At 56.4% G+C, this 19,427-nt stretch overlaps 1 protein-coding gene across 1 annotated transcript in view; it reads left to right on the top strand.

Annotated features, from left to right (window-relative positions):
- SPTBN5 (spectrin beta, non-erythrocytic 5) overlaps positions 1 to 19,427 on the top strand; it is a gene marked incomplete at its 3' end in the record, with an annotated part of 44,497 nt that overhangs the window by 7,606 nt on the left and 17,464 nt on the right. The window contains 29 exon segments of the mRNA XM_060096084.1: positions 1,272 to 1,379; positions 1,381 to 1,408; positions 1,522 to 1,754; positions 2,012 to 2,165; positions 2,254 to 2,344; positions 2,347 to 2,453; positions 2,532 to 2,741; positions 5,140 to 5,340; positions 6,047 to 6,164; positions 6,167 to 6,198; positions 8,834 to 8,964; positions 9,216 to 9,458; positions 9,735 to 10,021; positions 11,042 to 11,283; positions 11,435 to 11,562; positions 12,137 to 12,293; positions 12,630 to 12,800; positions 13,285 to 13,449; positions 13,884 to 14,098; positions 14,865 to 15,046; positions 15,264 to 15,429; positions 15,636 to 15,798; positions 17,184 to 17,202; positions 17,205 to 17,340; positions 17,745 to 17,874; positions 18,129 to 18,248; positions 18,250 to 18,275; positions 18,977 to 19,091; positions 19,189 to 19,296. Coding sequence (XP_059952067.1) covers positions 1,272 to 1,379; positions 1,381 to 1,408; positions 1,522 to 1,754; positions 2,012 to 2,165; positions 2,254 to 2,344; positions 2,347 to 2,453; positions 2,532 to 2,741; positions 5,140 to 5,340; positions 6,047 to 6,164; positions 6,167 to 6,198; positions 8,834 to 8,964; positions 9,216 to 9,458; positions 9,735 to 10,021; positions 11,042 to 11,283; positions 11,435 to 11,562; positions 12,137 to 12,293; positions 12,630 to 12,800; positions 13,285 to 13,449; positions 13,884 to 14,098; positions 14,865 to 15,046; positions 15,264 to 15,429; positions 15,636 to 15,798; positions 17,184 to 17,202; positions 17,205 to 17,340; positions 17,745 to 17,874; positions 18,129 to 18,248; positions 18,250 to 18,275; positions 18,977 to 19,091; positions 19,189 to 19,296 — 4,186 coding nt within the window.

Raw genomic sequence — 19,427 nt, 5'->3', positions numbered from 1 at the left:
GGTTTGGGGCTCCCTTTAAAAAGATTTAACTCCTGGGAATTCCCTGGCAATCCATTCGTTAGGAGTCAGCGCTTTCACTGCCGGGGCCCAGGTTCAGTCCCTGGTCAGGGAACTGAGATCCTCCCAGCCGCAAGGTGTGGCCTAAATAAATAAATAAATAAAAATAGAAAGATCTAGCTCCCACTGATGTCTAAAATTCCACCATCCGTAAATGATCCCTTTTGGTAAAGCACTGTTCTTTCTAGATAGCCTCTTATTAATTCATTCACTAAACATTTATTGAGTATCTACTATGTCCCAAGTACTATTCTAGGTGTTAGAGATTTAGCAGTGAAGAGGACAAACAAAAATCCCTCCCTTCATAGAGCTTACATACTACTAAGGAAAACAGAAAAAAATATATAGTATGTGAGATAGTGATTTTAAAAAATAATAAAGCAGAATAGGGGAATATGAGGTGCCAAGGTGGGGGGAGGGAATTATATTGGGTGGTCAGAGGAGGTTTACTTTTGAGCAAAGACCAGCAAGAAGTGAGAAGCCATACAGATATGAGGACAGACTCTACTAGTGCAGTGTCCCAAGGTGGGCACACACGTGGCATATTTGAAATACAGCACAGAAGCCAGTGTTGGCCAAGTGAACAAGTTGTAGTTGAGGTCAGGGAGGTATGGAGGCGAGAGGTGGTGGCAGAGATCATGCTGGGCCCTGCAGGGCACAGTAAAGACTTGGTTTGTACTCAGCAAAAGATAAGCAGTCACGACAGGGCTTGAGCAGAGGAGTGACACAATCTAACTTTTGTTTTACAATGATAACTCTGGATGCCATGTCAGGAATAGACTGAAAGGGCAAAGTCAGAAGGAGATAATAATCAGACCAGAGAAGCAGTGAAGGTCATGAGAAATTGGTGGGATCCTGCATATATTTTGAATCCAACAGGATCTGCACACAGATCAGATGTGGGGCATGAGAAGGTGAGTTATCAAGGTTTTGGCCAGGGCACCTGGAAGGATGGAGTTGCTATCACCTGAGATGAGGACTGGAAAGAAGGCTTGGGGGTCCGTGAAGGCCTGAACCTCCCAAGCCCTCCTTCCAGCTTCTCTGCCTGTGTCTAAAAGGCGGGGACACTGCCCCAACTGGATGGATGCTCACAGCTCCAGCCACGGTACTCAGGCTCCTCCAGGACAGCCAATCCCCACCCCGCAACTGTGGACCCCAAGGTAGCTTCCTTACCCCAGCCCAGTGGGTACCACCCTTATTCTCACATCCCCCAGGCAGTTGGAGATCACTCAGTGCTGGGAGCAGCTCCTTCCGTGGCTGCAAGGGCAGAGGAAGCAGATGGCAGGCATGCAGGCTGTGCTGACCCTGCTGCAGGAAGTAGACTGCCTCCAAGCAGCTCAACCAGCTGCAGGTGGGCCCTGGACCAGCAGATTCCTGGGAAACACAGCAGGATGCGCCAGCCCTGACATTCACAGGGACCCAGCACTCTGGGACTTTAATGACCACTCATCTGTCCCTGGCCAGGTGCTGGCCAGCTCCACGGCCTGTGGGCAGCAGCTGGCAGAGGTAGTGGAGCTGCTTCAGGGGCATGACCTGCTGGAGGCCTAGATCTCAGCTCATGGCGCCCACATGAGTCATCCTGCCCACCAGACAATGGAGCTGGATTCTTCCCTGGGCACTAGTGTGGAAGTGCTGCAGGCCAAGGCCAGGGTGCTGGCCCAGCTCCACCAGAGCCTGGTGTCTCTTGCCAGGTCCCGGTAAGAGCTCACGCGAACTCCCCTACCCTCTCCATAACTTTTCTGTAACCCAAATTACCCCCTGCCCAGCTTAAAAGAGTGCTGTCTGGCAACTTCCTCTACACTGACCCTCATCCCCAAGGCCTCTGTCTCCTCTGTTGAGTCATCCAGGAAAAGGAAAACTCCTGTCTAAGGGGGAGTGTCTGGGCCTGCTGGGGAACCCCCTCCCCAAGCCCCATCACTTCCCGAGCCCCTCTGTGGCCCTTGCTGTCCCTCAGGCGGGCCTTGCTGGAGCAGACCCTGCAGCGGGCAGAGCTCCTGCACAACTGTGAGGAGGAGGAAGCCTGGGTGAGGGAGCGGGGACAACTGGTGGAGGATGCTGCCCTGGGCCCGGATCTCAGCCAGATCGCTGCGGCCCTGCAGCAACACAAGGTGCCCACTACCCTGCGCCCTGCCGGTTCCCCTCTCCCTGCCTTCCCGCCCTTCCCCTCACCCAGCTCCCTGCTCTGCTGTCTGCCAGGCCCTAGAAGCCGAGCTCCGCCGCCACCAGGCCGTGTGCACTGATCTCGTGCGGAGGGGACGCGACCTGGGCACACGCGGGCCCCGATCGCGGCGGATCCCCGGGAACGGGCCGCGGCGGTGCAGGGCGCGTGGCAGAGGCTCTGGGCCCGGGCGGCGGGGCGGGGCGCGCGGCTGCAGGCGGCCCTGCCCATCCAGCAGGTAGCTGGGTGGCGGGTGGGCAATGGGCGGCCGGGCGGGGAGTGCGGGGTTGGCCCGTGCCCAGCCTGCCCTCCTCAGTACTTCGCCGACGTGGCGGAGGCAGCCTTGTGGCTCCGGGAGCGGCGGTCAGCGCCGGAGAGCACGTCCTTTGGGCAGGACCAGGCGGCCGCTGAGGCCCTGCTGTGGCGCCACCTGCGGCTGGAGCGCGCAGTGCGCGTCTTTGGGGCCGAGCTGCGGCGATTGGACGAGCCCGCGCCGGCGGCCGCAGCCCGGGCGTCGTCGCTCCTGGTGCGCGGGGACCGACCGGGCAGGGACCCAGACCCACGGGCCTCCGACAACAAATGCGCGTGCTGTGCCCGCTCTCCCATGGCCACACAGAGGGTGGAAATGGGAGGGCATTTGTGTCCCCTGACCTGGCCTTCCCCTGGGCTTGGAGGTGCCCACCCCTCCTCAGATCATCTCCCCTGCCGACCCGCCCACAGGTAGTGGAGTCCTGTCTGCTCACGGTTGGAGGCCATCGAAGTGTAGTTTGGCGTTGCTCACTTCGCCTGCCAGTTCCCAGGCACTGATCAGTTTCCCCCAGGAGTGTCCCTTTACTTTCACCACCAGGCCTAAGGTGACCCTTCAGCCCTATTTGGCTCTCTCCCCTGACTTGGCCTTTTTAGGTTTGGGGTGGCCTAATCACTACACCAGACTGCTTTCTGAACCCCCGCCCCCAGTTCATTGAACCTCCAGTTTTAAAAGAAACACATACCTACCTGGTGGGTAGTTCGGTTTGTCTTTCAAGAAGCCATACATGTAGCTCAAGATGCGTAAATCACAGCCCTCAGACCCTGCACTCACATTTGGTCCCTCTACCCTCATCCCAAGGAAGCTCCATTTCCCAGATGCCCTCTCTCTGCCCAGCCATGTCCCATGCACCTGCAGAGCTGCAGTTCAGGTCCTCGTATCTTAGGAGGGGGCCTGGTGGAGTAGTCGGTAGCTGACTGGGGTTCTGGTCCTGACCACCAGGACCAGACTAACCAGGTCTGAAAAGTCTATGGTTCTAATTTAGCCGAGGTCGAGCTATCTCTTTTCCTTTGCATTTATTCCCTGGACCACATAATTAACAATTTTTGAAAATAGATCCACAGTGTATTAGCAGTTGTCTGGTTACCTCTACAGATGAGGTAACCAAGGTTCACAGAGGCCAAATTACTGCCCTCACAGCTGCTGGAGAGGCCTCCCAACTCCTGGTCCAGGGCTGTTTCTACCCCATCCTTCCCTGTGTGGCTATGAGGTTTAACTCCAGCACTTAGTTATATTAACACACACTGCTTTTGGTATTGCCTTCCTCCTGTTCTGTGTGGCCTCCTTCTCCAGTCTGAGCTAATTGTTTAACTGAATGAATGGGAGGTGCCTTATCCTTCTTTTGTGTCCTCTACTGCCCAGCCACCCCTGGCATTGATAGAGAGGTTAGTCCTAGTCTCTGGCATTTCCAGACCCTTGCTTTGCCCAGTGGGGGTGGTTGATACAGAAATGCCCCCTCTCCTGGGGGTGGGGAACCACTTTGGCAGCTAAGCAGAGCCTTCCCTCCTCCATGCAGAGGGAGCCCCCTGAAGGCTAGAGCAGAGTTGATGGAGATGCGACTGGGAGACCTCAGGATGGGACCCAAATTTTAGCACTGCCGGGCAGCCAGTACCCCTGCCCTCTGGTCCAGATGAGCTTCATCTACAGAGGTATAAGACCAAGACCCCATGTAGGAACCTTAACAGAGCATCATAAATTTATTCTGTGTGGCTCTCAGGGGCATCTGAAGACCAAAAGGAGGAAGTTAAGAAGAGGCCATTTGGGGCTCAGCAGAAAGAAAGATGTGAAGCTGCTCGAAATTCTCAGTCTTCCCTTGTTTCCTTCCCCTTTCCAGTCTTTCTCTGTGCCTATTTCTTTTCTTCAGCCTGGCTGCCACTGCTGTGTCCTACCCTTGCCCAGGGCCAGAGGCACAGAGGGACAGAGACCAGATGCTTGTCCACCCCCATCGGGAGGGCCAGCCTGTGCTTTCCCCACCCCTCTCTGCCCCATCTCCTACCACCAGAGCCACTCTGCCTCCCCCTCTGCAAATCCTACTCCGCCAGCCAGACCCACTGAGGCCCACCTTGTCCATGAAATCTTTCCCAACAGCCCCAGACTGTTCTGGCCATTTTTCCCCCCAGACACCCATAGTATTTGTTTCACACAATGCACATTCTGCTTATTCGTGCACAGTCCCGGGAGGTGTCCCATCAGCTCTAGGTCTGTGGGCTTGCAAGCCTGAGAAGATCGTAAGGCCCTGAACAGGAAGCTCTGACCCTCATCCTCTTCTCGCCCCCAGGGCTGCTGGCACAGGGCTGAGTAATAAATAATCCCCCGCCCATCCCCACTGGCCAGCTCCTGGGTCAAGAAGAGGAGCAGGACTAGCATAGCCCTCAGAACCTGTGCTCCCACAGGGACGCACTTCACCCAGCTCCCGGGAGAGACCCTGCAGCCCCTGCACCAGATGAGCCCCGACACCTGGGAGCTGAAAGACTGGGGGTGCTGCCCGGCCAGGTGCCCATCAGCCACATCATGGAACAAGAATCCCAGGTACAACCACTGGCCCCACCCAGCCTAGCCTTCTGCTGCTTGCGGGGAGCCCCCTCCGGACATGCTGCCCTCTGTCCTGTCCGCACAGGTGGTGTCTGCCCTGAGCTCTCCGAAAGAAGGCCCAAGAAACCGAGGGGCCCCACATGAGGTTTCCTGCTACTCTGGCCCCCAGGGCACCCAGAAGATGGCCCTCCCAGATGAGCCTGACCCTGACTTTGACCCCAACACCATCCTCCAGACACAGGAACACTTGAGCCAGGACTATGAGGGCCTGCGGACCCTGGCAGAGGTAACGCCCCTTGTTCAAGAAACGTTCACAGAGCACCCACTGGGGGCTAGACCCTGAGCCGTGAGCCCAGGGACAGAGCAGTGACTGGACTTGCTCCCTGACCTTGGGGAGCTTACGTCATGGCAGAGAAGATGTGAAACAAGTCATTAGACAGACGCGGGTGTGATGGGAGCGTGAGAGGGGAGCCCAGGTCAGGATGGGGAGTCAGGGAAGGCGTCACTGAGGGAAGGACTTTTAGGCAGAGACTTGAACAATGAGAAGCTGAGAGCAGGTGAGCCGGGGGGGGGGGCAGGGGGAGATGGCATGGAGGAGTGTTCTAGGCAGGACCTGTGCAAAGGCAGGAAAGAGACCCAATGCAGAAATGAGGGCCAGGGTGCCTGGAGCACAGCAGTGAAGCCCAGGAGCAGCTAGAGGAGAGCCCGGAGAGGAGGGGGCCCAGGACCGGGGTCAGGTCCCATGGGAGAAGTGTGGATTGTACCTAAGAGCCAAAGGACATGAGTAGGACAAGAACAAGAGCACACATTCTGCTGGGGCCCTCTACCCTGTGCCACCTCTGACAGAGGGCACAGAGCCCAGCTGTGGGACAGGGACCGTTTCTGGCCCTGGCCCTGGGCTCTGCTGGTTGGGAGGTGATGGGGTACCTGCTCTGAGCGCCCCGTGGCGGGCACTGACCCTCACCCCAGCCTCTGGGCCGGCCTCTCCTCAGCACCGCAGGGCCCGACTGGAGGGGTTGGTGGCCCTGTTTGGCTTCTATGGCCTCTGTGGGGAGCTGCAGTCCTGGCTGGCAAACCAGACAGTGCTGTTCCGAACACTGCAGCCCCAGGCCCCAACTTGGAGGTCATGCAGCTCAAGTATGCGGTACAGTCCCCTTGGAGCCGGTGGGGGGTCTTAGCTGCTTGGCCCTGCTGCCCCTCTTTATTCCTGCCCTGCTCTCTCCCCACCATGCTTCTGCCTCCCCCTTATCCACTCTCAGCGCTCCATGTTAGCCATGGTCCTCTCTGGGAGGAGGGAGGGAGGGAGCTGGCCTTGAGTGTTTTTAAATTGAGGTGTAACTGGCATACAACACTATATTATTTCAGGTGTACAACGTAATAATTAGATGTTTGTATGTTATTGCAAAATGCCCACAACAAAAATCTAGGTAACAACCATCACCATACGTACATAGTTACAGAATTATTTTTCTAGTGATGAGAACTTTTAAGACTTATTCTCTTAGCATCTTTCAAATATGCAATATAGTATTATTAACTATAGTTGCCATGCTGTATATTACATCCCCATGACTTTTTATTTTATAACTGGAAGTTTGTACCTTTTTTTTTTTTTTTTTTCTTTTTGCGGTATGCGGGCCTCTCACTGTTGTGGCCTCTCCCGTTGCGGAGCACAGGCTCCAGATGCGCAGGCCCAGCGGCCATGGCTCACGGGCCCAGCCGCTCCGCGGCATATGGGATCCTCCCAGACCGGGGCACGAACCCGTATCCCCTGCATCGGCAGGCGGACTCTCAACCACTGCGCCACCAGGGAGGCCCGGAAGTTTGTACCTTTTGACTCCCTTCACCCATTCGTTACTCCTCCGCTTTGGCAACCACCAATGTGTTCTCTGAATCTCTGAGCCTGTTGTTTTTTTTTTTTTAGATCCCACATATAAGTAAGATCATATGGTATTTGTCTTTCTCCATCTGACTTATTTCACTTAGCATAATGCTGTCAAGGTCCATCCATATTGTCCTGAATGGCAAGATTTCATTCTTTTTTTATGGCTTAATAGTATTCCAGTGCAAGCGCGCATGCATGCGTGCACACACGCATGTGTGTGTGTATCACATTTTCTTTGTTCATTCATCCACTGATGGACACTTAGATTGTTTCCATAATCTTGGCTATTATAAATAATGCTGCAATGAAGATAGGGGTGCATATATATTTTTGAGTTAGTATTTTCATTTCCTTCAGATAAATACCCAGAAGTGGAATTGCTAGATCATATGGTAGTTCTATTTTTAATTTTTTGAGGAAGCTCCATACTATTTTTCATAGTGGTTGCACCAATTTACATTCACACCAACAATGCACAAGTGTTCCCTTTTCTCCACATCCTTGCCAACACTTGTTATTTCTTGGCTTTTTGATAATAGCTATTCTAACAGGTATGAGGTGATATCTCATTGTGGTTTTAAGTTGCATTTCCATTATGATGGTGATATTGAGCATCTTTTCATGTAGCTCTTGGCCATCTGTATGTCTTCTTTGGAAAAATGTCTATTCAGAGCCTCTGCCCAGTTTTAAATTATATTATTATTATTTTCTTTTTTGCAATTGAGTTGTTTGAGTTCTTTTTATATTTTGGATATTAACCCCTTATCAGATATATGATTCACAAATATTTTCTCCCATTCCATAGGTTGCCTTTTCATTTTGTTGATGGTTCCCTTTTCTAGGCAGAAGCTTTTTAGTTTGATGTGGTACCACTTGTTTATTTTGCTTTTGTTGCTTTGCTTTTGGTGTTAAATCCAAAAAATCATCATCTGACTGATGTCTTGGAGCTTACCCCACTATGTTTTCTACTAGGAGTTTTATGATTTCAGGTCTTACATTCAAGGCTTTACTCCATTTTGTGTTAATTTTTGTGTGTAACGTAAGATAATGTCGCAGTTTCATTCTTTTGCAGGTGGCTGTCCAATTTTCCCAACACCATTTAGTAAGAGACTGTCCTTTTGCCATTGTATAGTCTTGGCTCCTTTGTCTAAAATTAAGTATGCATGGGTTTATTTCTGGGCTCTCTATCTGCCCCATTGAGCTATGTGTCTGTTTTTATGCCAGTACCATACTGTTTTGATTACTATGCCTTTGTAATATAGTTTGAAATCAAGGTAACATGATACCTCCAGCTTTGTTCTTTCTCAAGATTGCTTTGGCTATTTGAGATCTTTTGTCGTTCCATACAAATTTTAGTCTTCCAATCTATGAACACAAAATATCTGTCCATTTATTTGTGTCTTCTTCAATTTTTTTCATCAATGTCTTATAGTTTTCAGTGTACAAATCTTTTGCCTCCTTGGTTAAATTTATTCCTAGGTATTTTATTCTTTTTGTTGTAATTGTAAATGGGACTGTTTTAATTCCTCTTTCTGATAGTTCGTTATTAGTGTATAGAAAGTCAACAAATTTCTGTATCTTGATTTTGTATACTACTTTACTGAATTCATTTATTAGTTCTAAGAGGTTTTTGGTGGAGTCTTTAGCATTTTCTATATGTAAAATCATGTCATCTGCAAATAGTGACAGTTTTAGTTCTTCCTGTCCAATTTGGATGCCTGGTCTTGAATTTTTAAAGGGCCCTCCCAGCCCTTTAAGGACACAGATCCCTGTCCTTCCAGAGGGATGCAGCTCAAACATCTCTGTAGAAGCCCCTATCTGAGGTCATTCCTAGTCTTAAGGGAAGTGTGGGAAGAGAAAAGTCCCCTCAAGGCCTGGAATCTCTTTCCCCCAGAAATTCCTCACTGCCCTGGCTGTGGGAAGAGGCCTCTGGGCTGAGGTTAGCAGCTCCACTGAGCAGCTGAAGCAGAGATATCCTGGTGATTTCCCCAAAATCCAGCGACAGCGGGAGGAACTGAGCTGGAGGTGAGCATGAGGAAGGAGTGCAAGGCGCAGGGGGCAGCCTGGATGCAGTGCCCGGGCCTGAGTGCCTGCTCACCTGACCCCCAAGATGCCAGGAAGAAAGACTGGACATGTCAGAGGCAGAGAGGAGAGGGCGTGGGGATGGCCAGCCTGGAAGCTTCTGTCATGCGAGCCTCCAGCCAAGACCCCAGGATGGACGGGATGGTGTCCCTGTGACGTGACATCCCTGAGACAGCCCTGCTCCCTCTGCCCAGGTGGGAGCAGCTGGAGGCCCTAAAGAAAGAGAAGGAAACACAGCTGGCATGCACCACACATGTGTGCAGTTTTCTGCAGGAGTGTGGAACCACATGGGTCCAGCTACAAGACATGATACTCCAGCTAGAAACCCTGGAGCCGGGGCACTTAGAGGACAGCCACCGCGTCCTGCAAGTGAGCCAGCAGAAGATGCTGGTGCAGGATAGAGGCAAAGGGCAGCTAGCAAGTACGGCCTGGGTTCAGCACCGTGAAGGCCTGAGCAGGGTTGTGGAATGGGGAAGAGGACAGATATTGAGGTGGGGAGGACGGGCAGGATGTGCTGTCCGAAGGGCAGGGCACAGGTTGGGGAACAGTATGAGAACGTGCTCATGGTGAAAGGGAGAGCCACACGTGCTTGCTGCCCCTAGGTGGAGGGTGAGGGGCCAGTTTAGAGTCACCACGACTGGCCCTGGGGAGCACAGGCCCGGGCACTGGGCCCAGGGCAGGGCCTGGACTAGGCGGTGGGCCCTGTCTCACAGGGTCGAGGAGCTGGGCCGCACAGAGAGCCAGTCCCTGCAGGGGCAGGTGGAGACGCCGCAGGGGCCGCTGGAGCAAGTGCAGGAGCAAGTGACCTGATGGGCCTGGGCCCAGGCTGAGGCGCAGGCCCTCCAGGGCTTCCTGCAGGGGAGCCGGTGGCTGCTGCGGGCAGGCGGTGTCCAGGCTCAGCTGCACAGCGAAGAAGAGGAGGTGGTGGACGTGGCCTCAGCCCAGCGGCTTCTGGCGGAGCACCAAGACCTGCTGGAGGAGATTCACCTGCAGCAGGAGAGGTCAGGACAGGGGCACGGGTGGGGCGCCCTTCAGGCTGGTCACGACCGGTGGGGACGGGGTACGGGAAAGGGAGAGGCAGGAAGTGTCCAGTCATCCAGGGGAGTGGTGCTTCAGGCAGGTTTACAAAGAGGGGTTTAACCAAGGACTGGTCAGGCATCTTGCATACTTTGGGGAGGGATCTAGGGCAGAGTCTGAGCTTCCTGGAACGTTCTATCCAGTCCAGGCCTGGCCATACCCCATGCAGGTGAGCCTGGTAGATTGTCAGGGTGGTCAAGCCTCCCCACCTATTCTGGGTAACGCAGACCCCACGGACCCCTGGAGTGAAATGGCTCAGCCCCCCGCCCCCCGGGAATAAGACACCCACCTCCTTAGTATGGTGATGCCTCCTCTCCTCCTACAGGGATGGGTACAGTCTGCAGGCTGTGCCCCACGTGAAGGAGCCTGACGGGTGGCCAAGTGGGCACTGAAATCCAGCCCATCCCCTGCTCACTAGACTCCACTACCCGCTTCTGGGCTGCATCAGCTCAGAGAAGTGGAGCCTCTTCCTAATTCACACAAAGGTGTCGCCTGTTCCCAAGCTGTGAGCCTGGGGGCAAACCCGGCAGAGAGGAGTGGGTGCCTTTCCTAATCACTCCAGGCTCCACCCAGGCTTGTGGTGGCCCCAGTCAGGCATGTAGGCAGTCTGAGTGGTTTTTCTGGGTGTGCTGCCTAAGCACATCCACTTGCCTGGGCATCGTCATCAGCGTGGCCAGCTGGAGCAAAGGTGTGACATGCAGGGAGCACGGGAACTAGTGAGTCCCAAGTCCTGGGCTGGGCTTGTTACATTCAGTGTCTCACTAGTGGCCCAGGGTACAGCTGTCCCACAGGACAAGCGGACCCCTGGGCTCACCAGCCTCAGACCCCCTTCTGGTTACCCTTACATCAGAGCTCCAAGATGAATGATCTGTGGAGGTGAGAGGGGAGGAAGGTTGCCAAGGGGAGCAGACGGGGTTTCACCCTCTGTCTGTCGTCCTGGACTGGCTGCAGCAGCTGGAGGCTCGGGGCCAGCCCATGGCAGCCTTGGACTCCCCAGACTCCCGAGGGGCAGCCAGTACCCTGAGGCTCCTGGGCCAGCAAGGCAGGGAGTTGAAGGCCGCCTGGGAGCAAAGACAGCAGCGGCTGCAGGAGGGGTTGAAGTTGCAGAGGTTTGGTCGAGAAGCGGATGTTTTCACTGCCACCTGTGACAACCACGAGACCTTCCTACAGCTGGACAGCCTCGCGGTATGGAGCTCGGGGTGTGCAGCTGGGATGCTCCTACCCCAGGAAGTAGGAGCTTAGAAGCCAGGCTGGGTGGGAGGCCACTGGGTCAGCGCTGGGTGAGATGGTGCTGACCCCCATCCTCCCGGCATGACCCCAGTCTCTGCATCTCCAGGAGGACGTGGGGGAGGCCCAGAGCCTGCTGCAGCGGCACCAGGAGTTTGAGCGGCTCCTGGATGCCCTGGGCCCTCGAGCAGAGGATCTGTGGGCACGTGGCAAGAAGCTGGCTCAGAGCCAACACAAGTGAGCCTGGGCCTGACTGGGCAGCACCTGCAGAGTCCAGGTTTCTTTCTCAGCCTGCACAGACCGTTGCCTGAGCCTTGGAGAGTACACAGGGAGTGGGGGGATAGTGGGGTGCACCCTGGGCTGTGGCGTGTCCGACCTTCGGGGTGAGCCTCAGGCAGAGTGGAGCCTCCCCATATCCTCCCCCACTCTGCCTGCCCTCCCGGGTCCGAGAGCAGCTGCCGCGCGTCCAGGCATAGTGGACCAGGCTCCAGGAGAGCGCGGCCTGGGTTCGGCAGCTGCTGGCTTCCCTCCAGCTCCAGGGGAGGGGCCGGCCCAGGTGCATGAGGCCTCCCTGGGAGGGATGCTTAAGAGTCCACTGCTGCACTAACAGCTGTGTGCTATTTGGAGCACTCTAGTTTACAAAACACTTTCCCACACGTTATGTCATTGACCTCCAAGCATCCCTTGTGAGATAGGCATTATGGCTCCAATTTTTCCAGATGAGGAAAACTGAGGCTCAGGCCGCACTGCTCAAAGGCAGGGCTGGGCCCAAAGCCTTGGCCTCTTGAATAACCCCCTCACCCTCCCTCAGCCGGCTGCTCCCTGTCCTCATGGCCTCTGGCCACACTCCAGGCTCTTGCATGGGCCATGGGCTCCAGCTGCAGATCTTGACTCTGTCAGACATTTGTTCTGCCCACGACGGGGTCTCAGAGCCGGGCTATTTCACAGGCCTCCCGGAGATTAAGCCTGTTTGGAGACAGAGGACCGTCCATGATTTGATGCGGCTGGAGCAGTGGGGACGCGGCCAGATGCTTCTCCTATCTGGGCACAGGGCACCGTGAAGCCAGACCCTGATTCTCCAGGCCTCTTTCTGCTGTTTTCCCTGAGACATCTTTCTCCCCATCTTGGTTTCCCTGTCCATTCTTGGGAGCGGTAACCCCAGGTCCCACCTCTCCTGCACCCTGGGATTGTCTCTGCATCCTGCTCTTCCCCTCGGGGTGCCCTAAGACCCCTTTCCCTAGAGGTCCTCATACCAGCCCTCACCCCCACTCTGTGATACCCACTCTCCCCTGGTTCCTGGGCAGGAATGGAAGCAGGACGTGGCAGAGGTGATGCTGTGGATGGAGGAGAAGTGGCGGATGCTGGCGGACGAGCCATCCCAAGAGCCTGACAACATCCTGCAGAAACTCAGGTGGCACAAAACAGCTGAGCGTGAGCTGGTGTCCACCCAGGGGCACGTGGAGGGCCTGCAGCAGGTGCGGGACACTGGACAGAGGGTGCAGGGCCTGCTCAGCTTCACGTTTCCACTGCATAGCACGTTTGCATGGAGCACAGTCACTGAAGGAAGAATCAACCTCAGTCTCCGTGGAATTAGGATCCCCCAGTTTCCCCCTTCACTCAGCAGGCACCCCCTCGTCTTGGCACCCAAACTAGCCCAGAACACTTCTGTCACCCCTTCCCCTTGGGTCTAAGAGGCAGCCTGCCGCCTCTGCCTGAACAAAGCCCTCTCACCAGCCATCTGGTGCCTGCTCATCCCACACTGTTCGCAGGCGTCAGAGGAAAGCCTTCCCACCTCTGCCCACAGATTTAGGGCTACGCAGACAGCTCGAGCCCTTGTGGCGTGTGGCATGCAGCTCGCAGCCAGCCACCACCACTGCTGCCCCCTGGGCCCAGCCCGCCACCGCCCCTCCTGGTACCAGCAGCTCAACAAGACGCCCCGGGCCTTTGTGTCCACTGCAGGTTGGGAGAGAGCTGTTGAGCAGCAGGCCCCATGCCCAGGAGGACGTGCAGGCCGGGCTTCAGGGCCTGAGCAGCAAGTGGGATGAGTTGAACCGCCAAATGGCAGAGCATGGGAAGCAGCTCCGGTGGACTCGGCAGCAGGACCAGCTCCTGGGGCTGCTGCAGGTTGGCTGAAGAGAGGGACGGGACACAGGAGGGAGACCGAAGCTGGGCTGGGCTGGGAACAGCCAGGACGGGAAGGAGAGGGGAGGAGTCGGGGTGTTCTGCTGACTCTGGAGCGGCCTTGGGAAGTCCTGCAGTCTTTGGAGACCTCTGGCCTACGGCCCGTTGACCCTGGCTTTACCCACCACTGGCCAATCCAGGATTGCCTCCTGTGTACCCATGCATGCTCGGCACAACTTGAGTCCCCCGGAGAGGAAGAAGTGTGAGGGGATGGGGCTGTTCATGAAGCTCTGGGAGAAGGTGCGGGTTAGGAGTGGGAGAGGTCCCCAGAAGGCCGTTGGTGAATTTGGTGTGCACTGCAGCCTTAGAGCCCAAGAAGGGCCACTTGCCGGCCTGTATGTGGAGAGCCTAATGCAGCGCCCGGCCTCCCTCCCCAGGAAGCCAAGGAGAAGGTGGAGCAGCTAGAGGGGGCCCTGCAGAGTGCAGAAATGGGGCAGGACCTGGGCTCAAGCCGGGGGCTGCAGAGACAGCACCGTCAGCTGGAGGCCGAGAGCCAGGCACTGGCCGGCAAGATGGCTGCCCTCGTTCCCCAGGCCCACCAGGTGGTCAATACCCAGACCATCGTGGAGGAGACTCAAAAGTACCTCCAGAGGTACTCGCCTGCTCGCTCCGTCTCCACTCCATTGTGTGTAATTGCCACCATGTGAACCTGAGGGTGGTTTCACCCAGGGAGCCCAGCAGGGTGGCACCTACAGGCCCTGAGGTTGTCCAAGCCTCCTTCCCTTATGAGTAGAGTCATTCCCGTCAATAGAAATTGACTAGAGGCCAGACGAGGAACTCAGGCAAGGCTTTATTGGGGCCCCTGCTGCAGCAGGGGGGAGCGAGAACAAGCAACAAGTTCCCTTGTTTGCCTGCTCGAGCTTGTTCCTTATATGGGGTGAGGGTAGGGGTGTGTCCAGGCGTCGGGCTGGAGGGGTGGCTTAGGTGTTTTGCCCCCCGCTCTGGTGGTGGTAAGTGCAAAGGGCATGAGCAGTACCCTGCTTCTGTCCCGACACCCTGTTTTTGCTCTTGTTCTGGCTCTTCAGAAGTGGCAGTTGGGCTTTTTTGGTCTTTTTATACCTTCTGTCCAGAATTTGCCCCAACGGGACATGCACGCAGTTATTTTTAGTCCCTTATAGTTTCTCTGTATTCCTTTGCACAAGGAGACGTTTGTCCAGGTGCCAGCACTGCAGCAAAGGGTCCCAGGTCCCAGCCTGTCTCAGCTGGGGTCTCGGCCCTCTCCAGCTGCCTCCCCATCATCAGATGAGGCTTCCCCAACCCCCATCTCTTTCTTCATGGGTCCCTGGCTGGGCCAAGAAAAGGACTGCGTGTGACCCCTCACCTGTCCCCAGCATCCCCCATCTGCTCCCTCCACCCAGGTTTGAGTCCCTTCAGGGACGTCTGGCCGCCCGGCGACTGCAGCTGCAGGCCTCCGTTGAGCTGTACCAGTTCCTCCACCTGGGCGACATGGAGCTCACATGGGTGGCAGCGCATACGCCTGCACCCAGCGCTGGCTCCGGTAAATACTTGGATGGTGCCCACAGTCTTCTCCGCAAGCACAGGTAATGGTCCTCATTCTCTCCCAGGATCCGTGATGTCCCATTCCCAGACCCTAGGCGCCCTCCACCGCTACTCAGCAGTGCCTGATTGCCCCCAGCCCTTCTCTGCCAGCAAGTTTTGCCATGACTGAGCCCTGGAGCTGCATCCACGGCTCTGTTCTGGGCACCCCATGGCTAAGGGAAGCCCAGATTCGACAGCCCCTCATGCTGTTCTGTAGCAGGAGCTCCACGCAGAGGTGAAAGACCACCAGGGACAGGTGCGACGGGTGCTGGGTTCCGGCCGCAGCCTTGCAGCCTCAGGGCGCCCCCAGGCCCAGCACATCGTGGAGCAATGCCAGAAGCTGGAAGGCCGCTGGGCGGAGCTGGAGCAGGCCTGTGAGGCGCGGTAGGATGCAGAGGGCATGGGGTCAGGGGAAGTAGCCAAAGTCGGGCAGCCTCTGCGAGTGAGGTCTGCGGGACCTGGGACTCTCAGGGAGCTGGATCAGTGGTGAGAACTCTGGGCCCGGAGCTGCTGGGTCCCCATCGGCAAAGAAGCCTCTTTTTGCTGCCTGCTGGAGAGCAGTGGTGTGATGTCCCCAAGGGGTGATGGAGGGTCCCATCTGAGATCGTCACGGTGAGTTGGCACCATTCTTGACAGTATTTCCTGGACGTATCAGAGCTGGAGGACTGGGTGGAGGAGAAGTGGCCTCTGGTGAGCAGTCAGGACTGTGGCGGGGACGAGACAGCCACGGTCAGGCTCATCAGGAAGCACCAGGTAATGTGTCCTGAGCATCCCCTACATGGTCTGGACGGGGGTGGTGATGGGCCATGAGGAAGGGGTCTGTCACACGCCCAAAGGGCACATCCTGCTTCTCGGAGGCACAGAGCCCTGCTCTTTCTTCCTGAAGACTGTCCAGCCCCTTCCCCACCCCCACCCAAATCCTGCAGGGCCCCCTGCTCACCCCCAGTTCCCCACCCCTTATTCAGACACCACCCCTTCGAAGAGCCCATCCGCCTTCTTTCATCTCTGTAGCGGTCCACACTGCTGTGGCCTCAGGATTTCTCTGCCTTCTCTTCTTGCTTCTTCTCCTCCCCCTGGCACTTTCCTCCTCTCTTGGGGGGGTCACCTGTTCCAGCCCTCCCCACGTCTTCCACAGCCTTCTTCCTCCCACACGTTGAATACCATGCTTTGAGTTAACCAAACACCGTGCCTGAAACCTACCTCATAAAAGCCAGGGAGGCCTGGAGCCCCCTCCTCCTTCCTGCAATCTGTTTCTCAGAACCACAAGCCCTGAGCCCCACAGCAATCCTGGTTCCTCTCGTCACTGAAGTGTCCTGCTGTCTGGACGTTTTGTCTACACAGCCCTAGTGGTCAGTGTTTCAGGGTCCTGACTGAGGACTTCCAGGGAGCCTTTCCTAAGGGGCGTGCGTGTAGCCATGGCCTCATGGAACTTCAGCGTCCCAGGCATCCTGGGCAGCTTGCTTAACTCCATCCTTTTTTTTTTTTTAAAAACTGTTTTGTGTTCCTCCAATGGATAGGTTTTTATTAATTAATTTATTTATTTTTGCTGTGTTGCGTCTTCGTTTCTGTGCGAGGGCTTTCTCTAGTTGTGGCAAGCGGGGACCACTCTTCATCGCGGTGCGCGGGCCTCTCACTATCGTGGCCTCTCTTGTTGCAGAGCACAGACTCCAGACGTGTAGGCTCAATAGTTGTGGCTCACGGGCCTAGTTGCTCCGTGGCATGTAGGATCCTCCCAGACCAGGACTCGAACCCATGTCCCCTGCATTAGCAGGCAGATTCTCAACCACTGCACCACCAGGGAAGCCCCTCCATCCCTTCTTTATACTGCGATGCTGAGGTCAGTACCATGCCCCCTGTGGCCTCTCTTCCTTGGCCCAGATGACCCATCATTCACCCTTCCTTGCTAAATAGTGAGCCCTCTGTGGGCACAGACTGTGTCTTCACTTTCATGGAACAGTAAGGAACCCCATCACTGTAAGGTAGGTTGATGATGGGTGCATGAGTGAGTGGATGGGTTGGGGTGGGTGGATGAGTAGAGGAGGAGAAGGATGGGTGTGCGATCAATGGGTGAACGGACAGGAGGGTGGGTAGATGAATAGATGAATGAGTCACCCAGTCTGAGCCTTGCGTGCTGGCAGGCCCTGCAACAGGAACTGCCTCTTATTGGAGCTCCATGGAGGAGCTTGACCAGAGAACCCAAACCCTCACTGGCCCCGAGGCCCCTATGCAGCTGGGCGTGGTGCAGGAGAGGCTCCGGGAGGGGCTGCGGGCACTGCAGGAGTTGGCAGCCACACGGTAAGGGGCGCTGTACCCCTCCCCAGGTTTAGGGGACCTAGCCACGGTTGGCTGTATCCATACCATAACCCCGAGTTGGAAGGAGCCCGTGACCCCAGGCCCACAGAGATGGCAGATGGCTCCTTGCTGTGTGTTGCTCCCCTCTTTCTGTAAATTCCTCAGTGAGGGCCCACTGGGCAGAAACTTGGACCCCCAGCTCCTAGCTCCCCATCTCTTCCCCACATCCACACCCTCACCTGCCCTATCCTGGCCTTCTTATGTTTACTTCTCCCTGAATCCAGAGCCTCAAGCTTGGGCAGAGACCATGAATAACCTCCTCCTTCAGGTCACCTGTTTTGGCTGGGCCAGCTGTCCCCAGGGGGGTGGGCAGCTAACTTCTGGGGAACCACAGGCTATCCCCACAGGGACTGGGAGCTGGAGGGGACCCTGAAGATGCACGAGTTCATGAGGGAGGCCAAGGACCTGCAGGGCTGGCTGGCCAGCCAGAAGCAGGCAGTCAGAGGAGGAGAGAGCCTTGAGGAGGAGGTCGTTCTGGTGAGAAGAGGCCAGGGGTAGGGAGGAAGCCCCAAGGCAGGACGCTGGGGGCAGGGGGCTGGCTGGGCTGTGTGGAGAAGGGGGCCCTGGGTCATGAGCCCTGGCTGAGGACAGGCCCTCTGGGTAGAGTGGGCAGGCCCTGCGGCCATCCAACCCCCCATGGTCCAGATGTCACTGAGGTGCCTCACTCCCCAGGCTGCTTGCTGTCTCGCCAGCTAGGGGCCACTCTGTCACCTACTCCCCTCTCCCCTCAGTGCTTCTGCACCAAGTTTGCAAAGTTTCAGCACCAAGTAGAGATGGGGGGCCAATGGGTGGCAACCTGCCAGCAGCTGGCAGAGAGCCTGCTAGAATGTGGGCACAGTGTTGCTCCTCAAGGCCCGTCAGATGCAGCAGGATCTGCAGTGAGTGCCCAGCGGACCCAGGGCATGGGTTTGGGGGAGGGTGCTGGGCAGGCAGGTCCTGGATTGTTAGAGGGCACGTGCTCCCGGGGCCACACTGGCTCTGTCTGCACCTGAGGTGTCGGGAAAGGGGGATGCTTCCAGGGAAGCCGAGCCTGCCAGGGGTGCAGGTCAGAGAGTCCTGCCCAGACCCCCAGGGGCACTTTTCCAAACCTCTGGCTCCCAGGACTTGGAGGAGGGGCTGTGGGAACACTGCCTAGCTGCCCACTGGCTGGTTTGGATCCTCCCCCAATCTGTGAGCTTTGAGGCAAGGTCATCCTCGTTCATAACCCCTAGTGCGAAGCCTGACCCAGCCTTAGAAGCTCAGGGAGAGTTTACTGAGTAAATGAGGAATGGAGAGGAACGATTATAATCTGATTGACTTACTGAGACTCAAAGGCACAAGATGTAAGGAGTATCAAAGAACACAGGAATCAGTTAAGTGCTGAGCGTGACAACAGCAAAGGACTGAACTCAAAGCAAAGCTAGAAGGAGAGGCTCCAGAGCCAGGGCCAGACAGGAGAGGGGGTTAAGAAGGGGAGATTTGGGCCAGTCCTGGATGCAGCCCAGAGAGCAGGAGGGCTGACCAGCCTAGCAAAGGGGGCGGAACGAGGTGCTAGGTGAATAGCTAATCTGCTGCCCATCTCCCGCACGCCGGTGCGCAGGGCTGCCTGGTTGGAGCTGTGGGCGCTGACCCAGGCCTGCGGCCACCTGCTCTGAGATGCTGAGATCACCCTCAAAGTTCACAGAGATCTGTTGGAAGCCCTCACCCAGGTCCAGGTGTGAGCCCAGGAGGAGGAAGGGGGTTCTTTCTAGAAGTGGATCAGCGCCCCACCCTCCAGTCCTGATCCCCTTGGCCATCTCCTTTCCTCGGGAGAAAGCCACAAGCCTCCCCTGTGGTGTGGCCCGGGATCTGTGTGGGCTGGGGGCCCAGCTGAGGAGACACGAGGGGCTGGAGCGTGAACTCGTGGGCACTGAGCGGCAGGTGAACCCAGGTCTGGCTGCCTCTCCCCCGCAGGCCCCCTCAGGCCTGCCCATCTTCTCTCTAGCTTTTCCCCTGCTCTCGGGGCCACCAGTCAGGCCCATAGTGCATGGAGGGCAGGACCCTAGGAGGGA

The sequence above is a fragment of the Mesoplodon densirostris genome, chromosome 4 (genome assembly GCF_025265405.1).
Source record: "Mesoplodon densirostris isolate mMesDen1 chromosome 4, mMesDen1 primary haplotype, whole genome shotgun sequence".
Taxonomy (NCBI): Eukaryota; Metazoa; Chordata; class Mammalia; order Artiodactyla; family Ziphiidae; genus Mesoplodon; species Mesoplodon densirostris.
The sequence above is the reverse complement of the archived record's forward strand: the minus strand, read 5'-3'. Positions and strand labels throughout refer to the sequence as shown.